General features: G+C 35.6%; 1 protein-coding gene across 1 annotated transcript; it reads left to right on the forward strand.

The window, feature by feature from the left end:
• The first annotated feature begins 1,576 nt into the window (after positions 1–1,576).
• LOC129924035 (uncharacterized) lies at positions 1,577–2,200 on the forward strand. Its single transcript, XM_056017641.1, has one exon. The coding sequence runs from the start codon at positions 1,577–1,579 to the stop codon at positions 2,198–2,200; it is 624 nt and encodes a 207-aa protein (XP_055873616.1).
• The last annotated feature ends 4,520 nt before the right edge of the window (positions 2,201–6,720 follow it).

Genomic DNA, 6,720 nt, shown 5'->3' on the forward strand with positions numbered 1-6,720 from the left:
CATTTTCTGTTCTGAGAAAATTAGTGGTAATGTGTAGATGTAACAATGTCTTCTAATGCAGAAATGGCTTTAAAGAATTGAAATAGTATAACAAGATCATTTTGTGATATTATCTAAGGGCTAAGAACTCATAACTATAATCCACGACATCTTGGGTGGAGGTAAATTGATCATACCCGATTGCTGAAATAAAAATTCGTCTTTTTTTAAATATACTTTTTAGTCCAATAATATAACAAACAATTCTTAAATACTATCAAATGTTAATTACATTGACCTAATATCCTTTTTTCATTTTTAATAGCAATGTTATGCAAAAAAATTAACTTAAATTACCACAGACTTATCATAGGTGCTTGATATAACGATCTCAAAGTACATTGTGCAGCAAGAATCTTAAATATCGTTTTAAAAGTGTGGGTATATATGATCTTTATACAATCTAGCCAAAGATATTTTCTAGCTGAAGTTATTCTGATTTTACTGACCTACTTGACTTAGTCCTTTTGACTCACAGTGGTGCATAAGGACTCAACAGTACTTCGTCATCAGACTCCCTCTTCTAGGAAATACCTCTCCGTTGGGTCCATTCCCTCCTGCCATTTTTGCGTCTTGTTCTATTGATCTCCTCAATGTTTGCTTCGGTCTCCAAGCGTTTCTCTTCTCTGTGGGTTCCAGTCAAAACATGGCGATATTAGACGGTTATTAAAGTAGTGCTAAGAATAAGAATTAGTGTCTTATATTTTCTTTAAATGGGCTAGATGGAATGTACATTTATTTGTATGTAGCCATTGCTTAGGCTTAACTGCCTCTTCATAGCAAACAGAGGAGGGAATAAAAACAAGGACAAAAGAAACAGAAGCTCATTTGATGATTTAAGTTTTTAGACTTTGTGTAAGACTTTATATGGATAGTCAACATAATATGTATTTCAAATGCGATATTAAAGAAAAAAGATTTAGCCTTATTGAATTCAGAAAACTCAACACTATTTACACCAATGTAAACTACCAAATGTATTCCAATCCAAGCTAAGTATCTTAAGTAGCTTTGCTTCAGGCAATATCAGAATTATATGTGTAATGTGGGTATAGATTCCTTTACTTGAGCAGTAAACAGTTTCTGAGAAGAACTTGTAATATCAAAGAAATAGAATTCCTCTTTAATGTCTTTAGAAAATTCAACAAATGTCAATGCATCCAACATTCAAGGATCGATCAACCCAGATATCGTCACTTTCTTCTTGACTTTAAACATTACAATATGCGGTAACGTCATTGGCCTCCTCGGCATTCTGGGTAACATTGTTAGTCTAATCAACTTCGCGAAATACGGAATGCAAGATAGCGTGAGTGTCACTCTAAGTGCACTGGTCATTAGTGATAGTGGAGCGTTGTTTGCTCAACTCTTTATCAACGTGTTGATTAGTCCATTCTGGAAGAGCGTTGACCATCCGTTTTTTTCTCTATCAATATTATCATCAACCCTTTTTTATCCGCGTGAGTACTTCATTAGAGTGAGTGGCACCATTACTGTGTTCGCCACCTTGGAGAGATGCCTATGTGTTATCATACCTATGAGGGTCAAGAGAATCATCACCCGGAACGTCGCCATTGTGGTCAACGTATGCATCTTCATTGCGATCCTTTCCTACCTGCTTCCCCCTCTCGCGGTTACGTACTATGAGTGGAGAGTGGATCCGAGGAAAAACAGGAGCTTGATATTTCTTGTCTACCATGACAACGCTGAGAGCGTTTTTAAAGTATCGTACATGGTATTAGATCTTTTCCTACCATATTGTACGTTCTTCGTTTTAATCGTCTGTAACACTGTCATAGTCTTGACGCTTAAGTCTAAGTCCAAGTGGAGACAGTCAACTACTGGACATGGTGTGAACCAGTTGTCCGGAAAACCAGAGATATCTACCAAGGAAAAGAAGTTGGTCATCATGCTGGTCACTGTGTCAACAATCTTCATCGGCTGCCTCTCTCCCCAGTCTGCAATGCTGACCGCACTAGGCATTGTGCGTGAGTTGAAGATCAACGGACCCTACTTTGACTTGTCTCTGTTGGTCTATTCGTTCACATTTCTACTGGAGACCATCAACTGTAGTGTTAGTGTCTTGGTCTATTACAACATGAGTTCAAAGTTCAGGGACAGAATACACTCATGGTTTCCTTGTTGTAAATTTAAAACATGATTCAACAGAAAATGTTCCTAATTTTTTTTTTATTAAAAAAAAAGAAATGAATGACTTATTTGCTCAAGATTTATATTTATAATTTATATTTATAATTTATATTTATAATTTATATTTATAATTATTTATTATTATTTAGCTTTTCATATTGTTATAACTCTTGTAAAATACACGATAAATTTTCCTTTGTCGTATGAAACAATAATGATAAATTTTGAACAGTGGCGTAACTCTTGTTACTCTAAAGCTTGTTTGAAACTTTTTAAAAAATTTTCACGAAAAACCAAATAGTTTCACGTACGACATTAAAAAATACCTGTTACTTGCCTTCACAATGAACCTTGATATCTCGAGCTGTCTCTGACTTTTATTATAAATACTTTTCTAAAACTGCGATGATTCTTGGATTTTTTATTTTCAATATTTTTTTTTAAATATTTTTTTCTTCTGGAAAGCTTATACGTTTAGACTTCAGCAAGTCAAGATGGAAGAATTAAAGTCTTTAGTTAACATGCATGACTAGATGCGTGACGCGTAGGACGTAATCTTCTTTTTTTCAAAGTAACGCCTGTATTACATAAGATAAGATAAGATAAAATAAGACTTTGACCCGAGGATTTCTTTGGACAATACCATTTAGAACGTCATATTGTTCCTTATCTTCTACTGGTTGTACTTTACAATGACTCTGTGACCGATCGACTTATGGACACACTTTGTTCTATACGGTTGGCTGCCTGCTCGTGTGGTATACGCGCTGGACTAACGTTCGGAATTGTAGATGGTCCTGAGTTCATACAGTCATCCCGCCGTCGTCCTGCGGGAGGTTCGGACTAGAAATTAAATTATCTTCAGCTCTGAAGCAACATCCGAAACATGTCAAACATTTTACACACATTTTACAATTCATTAATTTCAACTTTAGGTATTAAAATATTGATTTTGTAAAGTGATGGTATAAAAAAAAATAATTTTAATTATATATAAATATTAATAAATAAATAAATGTTTTTCTTTTATACTCGCCTGGTTGCATTTACATAAAAAAAAAATAAACTGTTAATATAATGTTTGTGAGAAATAGAAATAAACTTTTTAAACTCTTTCTCTCCGTAATTATTTACCATATTCTTGTGCAATCAACGTTTGTATCGTCAGTTAGGAGAGAAAGAGTTAAGACAAAAATAATAGGAATTAAAAGTATTCTAAAAATAATTTTAGAAGCTGTTAATATACTAGAATAGTCTACGTTAATGATTATCAAGCGGCGGCGCGATGTCCTATGTTGGAAGATATATTTGATAAATTAACTATTTCTTTAATGACGTTAATTCAGTTCTCCATTAATTCATAGATGAAATAATCTATTCACGACCACCTGGTGGGTTGTGCTAGATCAGTGATGCCTAAAATACGGCCCGCGACTTTGTTCCCCTCTTCCTGCCGAAAGGTCGGCACAAAGTGTAGACCCCCCCCCCCCCAAAACAAAAACGTTGACTTATATATCTTCACCTACGTTACAGCCCTCAATTTTTCTTATATTGATTAGTACCATGACCCTTAACATTAGTGCGTTTATGAAATAGGATTCTACCAGAAAAAAATGAACGGATTTTTACTTTTTTTTTTTTTAGCATAATAATAAGCCAACATATTTGATTTGTAAATAAAGTGAGGCTGTTTTTTTTTAAACATATAAACGGCATAATTAAACAAATATGACAGCATTCTTGATTTGAGCCGCAAATAAAAGATTGTTTAACGAAGCCTAGAGATTGGAGGATCAATGGGGAACATTTATCAAAAATAGACAAGAAAAATGACACGGTTTAAAGCTACTTAGAAAGTTGGTCATATTTTAAGTACAGAAACTAAGCCATTTTCTGACGCGGAAGGTTTGGACTAGGAAGTAAGCTATCTTCAACTCTGAAGGAACATCCGAAACATGTAAAACATTTTACAAACATTTACAATAAATAAAAGATAAACTAATACTTTTGTGAAATATACAATGCTTATATTGAGTGAAATTAAATCAATTATTTTAAATTTCTAGTTTTTTTTTTTTTTTTGTAGATCTAGAAATACTTTTAGAGTTATTTTTGTTTGGCCAAACGTGTCTGTCTATAACGTTCTCGGTGACATATTGTCCAATAACTTTTGAGAACCAGTGGGGTTGTGGGTAGAGAGAGGAGACATCGAGGAGAAGGTCTACACAGCGGCTTGAGTGTCCATTCGAACTCGAGCCTCCAAGATGGAAGGCCACTGAGCTAACCAAGTACTTAATACAAGTAGAATGCTTTTTAGTCAATTGTTAGCATTTGCGGATCTGGGGGGGTGGCCTTAAGGATGATCGCTCCTTTTCTTCGAGGGTGGGAAAGTTTTATAATGAAATCACGCAATTCGTGTACAAATGTTTCATATATCTTAATTTCATATATTAAATATTTTTATATGTTAGCCAAGTTCTATATTATCTCGCCCACACTTCTTATTTGTTGGCCGATTCTGTGAAATGGGGGTGGCAATGATATCTATCGCCCCACCCCCGACGCTAAGCCTTGTATTAGAGGCGATTCAGAAATGTGTTGAGAGGAGGGAGAATATTTGCAGAGAAATCACACAATTATTTACTTACCTAAATAAAATAGACTAACTAGAATTCACCACCGTCTACCCTAAGCGAGCTGTAAAATATCATGAAGGATAATTTTAAACATCATTTTCTAGTTGTTGGGATCTAAACTTGAGAGACAGACGCTCGGAAAGACTACACAAAATTGTAGCAACTTTTGTACTTTCAGATCTGGTAAAAAAGGGTATCCAATATGGAGAAATATGAAGGCGAGTTTAAGAAAAAAAAGGCAAAATTAAGAAAGTAAAAGATTTGGAGATATTTAGAAATACATCGACTAACTAAAAGATGTCAATGACCTCAATAAGAGCTACGCTAGGGTTTGGGAAAACCAGAAACACACTACAGCTAACAAAATAAAAGTCTACTAGGATGTGTGAACTACCTACGCAAAGCAGGAGAGAAAACTTAATTTAATTCGCTTCCGCTGCCTTCGAAGGATCTTGAAAATCACATGGCAAGAGAGTGTGCAATACTGAGACACGGTCTCCCCAGCATCTTTACAGTCCTCATACAACGTTGCCTGCGCTGGCTCGGACATGTTTGCCCAATGGCAGACAATCGCATCCGGCAAGTCCTTCTTTACGAGCAACTCGCGTCTGGCTCAAGAAAAACCTGTGACCCCTACCTCCGTTAGGTGGATTTAAAATCGGGACCTAAATACGGTGAACATTGATACTGACCATTAGGAAGACATAACCCTAGACCGCATTAGATGAAGAGAGACGGTGACCAAGAAAGCTACATAGGCAACGAAAAAAACACGGGCCTCAGCTCTGGAAGAAAAGTATGTCATACAAAAAAAATGGCCAGCTCCTCCACCACCAAAGCGAAAGCCACCTTAACCTGCGATATTTGTGGACGAGAGTGTCTCTCCAAAATAGGGCTCCGCAGTCACCGGAAAAAGTGTTCAAGATGAACCATGGTAATTCTACGAACGAAGGAGGCCAACAATATATGTTTATTCTGCACAGAACACTCTTAAAACCAATCACTAAAACGGCCCGCATTACAACGCTCAACCACCACGAACACAATTTTCCTGGTCTCAAAGTCTATGTCCTTTTTATTTTCCTTCTCTTTCATTCTACAAACAACAAAGGTTCCACAACCTTTTATTATGGAATATACACAAACACTTCTTAGGCCCATCAGTTGTAGGCTTCCATCTCATTGAACTGTAATACCCCCACATACATACACAGTATTTCAAATGAAACGGTCCTTTCCGCAGAACATTTTGAAAGAAGAAATAGCTCTATTCCCAACTTAGTTGAATCTTTACATATTTACTTTTATTTTGCCAGCCCTATAATTCTATTTTTTTTTACAAACCTTATATAATACAAGGTTGCAAAGACACCATGCAAACTCAAAATCGGCCCCCGAAGTGGTCCACCCAGGCAGGTAAAAGGCAGATATCAATATTTTCAGAAAGAACATCTGAATTAAATTCGATCAAAAACAAATGACAGAGAAGAATGGAGAAAGAAGGTAGACAGATCTTGTTTGGTGCCCAGCGGTCCAGCAAACCAAGGGATAGGTGAAAATGAATGTGAAGTTAAATGTGAACCTGGCCTAACTGATGTCTTATAATGAATATCTAATTGATCTAATTGCTTTGTAAATGGTCAATCTCTAATTCCTCAAAAAAAAAATATTTCGTAAAAAAAATAAGAAAATAAAACAAGGCTACAAAGACAATTTGTGTGGACACACAAACTTAAAATCGGCCCCCGAAGTGGTCCACCTAGAGAAAGACGGACAGATCTAGACATTGATAGAGGATAGAAATATTAGGCTGTAAAAAAAATATACTGAAAAAAATGATAAAAAAATGCATATCTATTTTACAGGATGTGACTCACAAAAAAATGTAGAAATA

This window comes from Biomphalaria glabrata, chromosome 18 (assembly GCF_947242115.1).
Source record: "Biomphalaria glabrata chromosome 18, xgBioGlab47.1, whole genome shotgun sequence".
In the NCBI taxonomy this organism is placed as follows: Eukaryota; Metazoa; Mollusca; class Gastropoda; family Planorbidae; genus Biomphalaria; species Biomphalaria glabrata.

What these genes read in the sequence shown, in the direction of transcription:
- LOC129924035 (XM_056017641.1), top strand. Translation starts at nt 1,577, where the DNA reads ATGAGGGTCAAGAGAATCATCACCCGGAACGTCGCCATTGTGGTCAAC.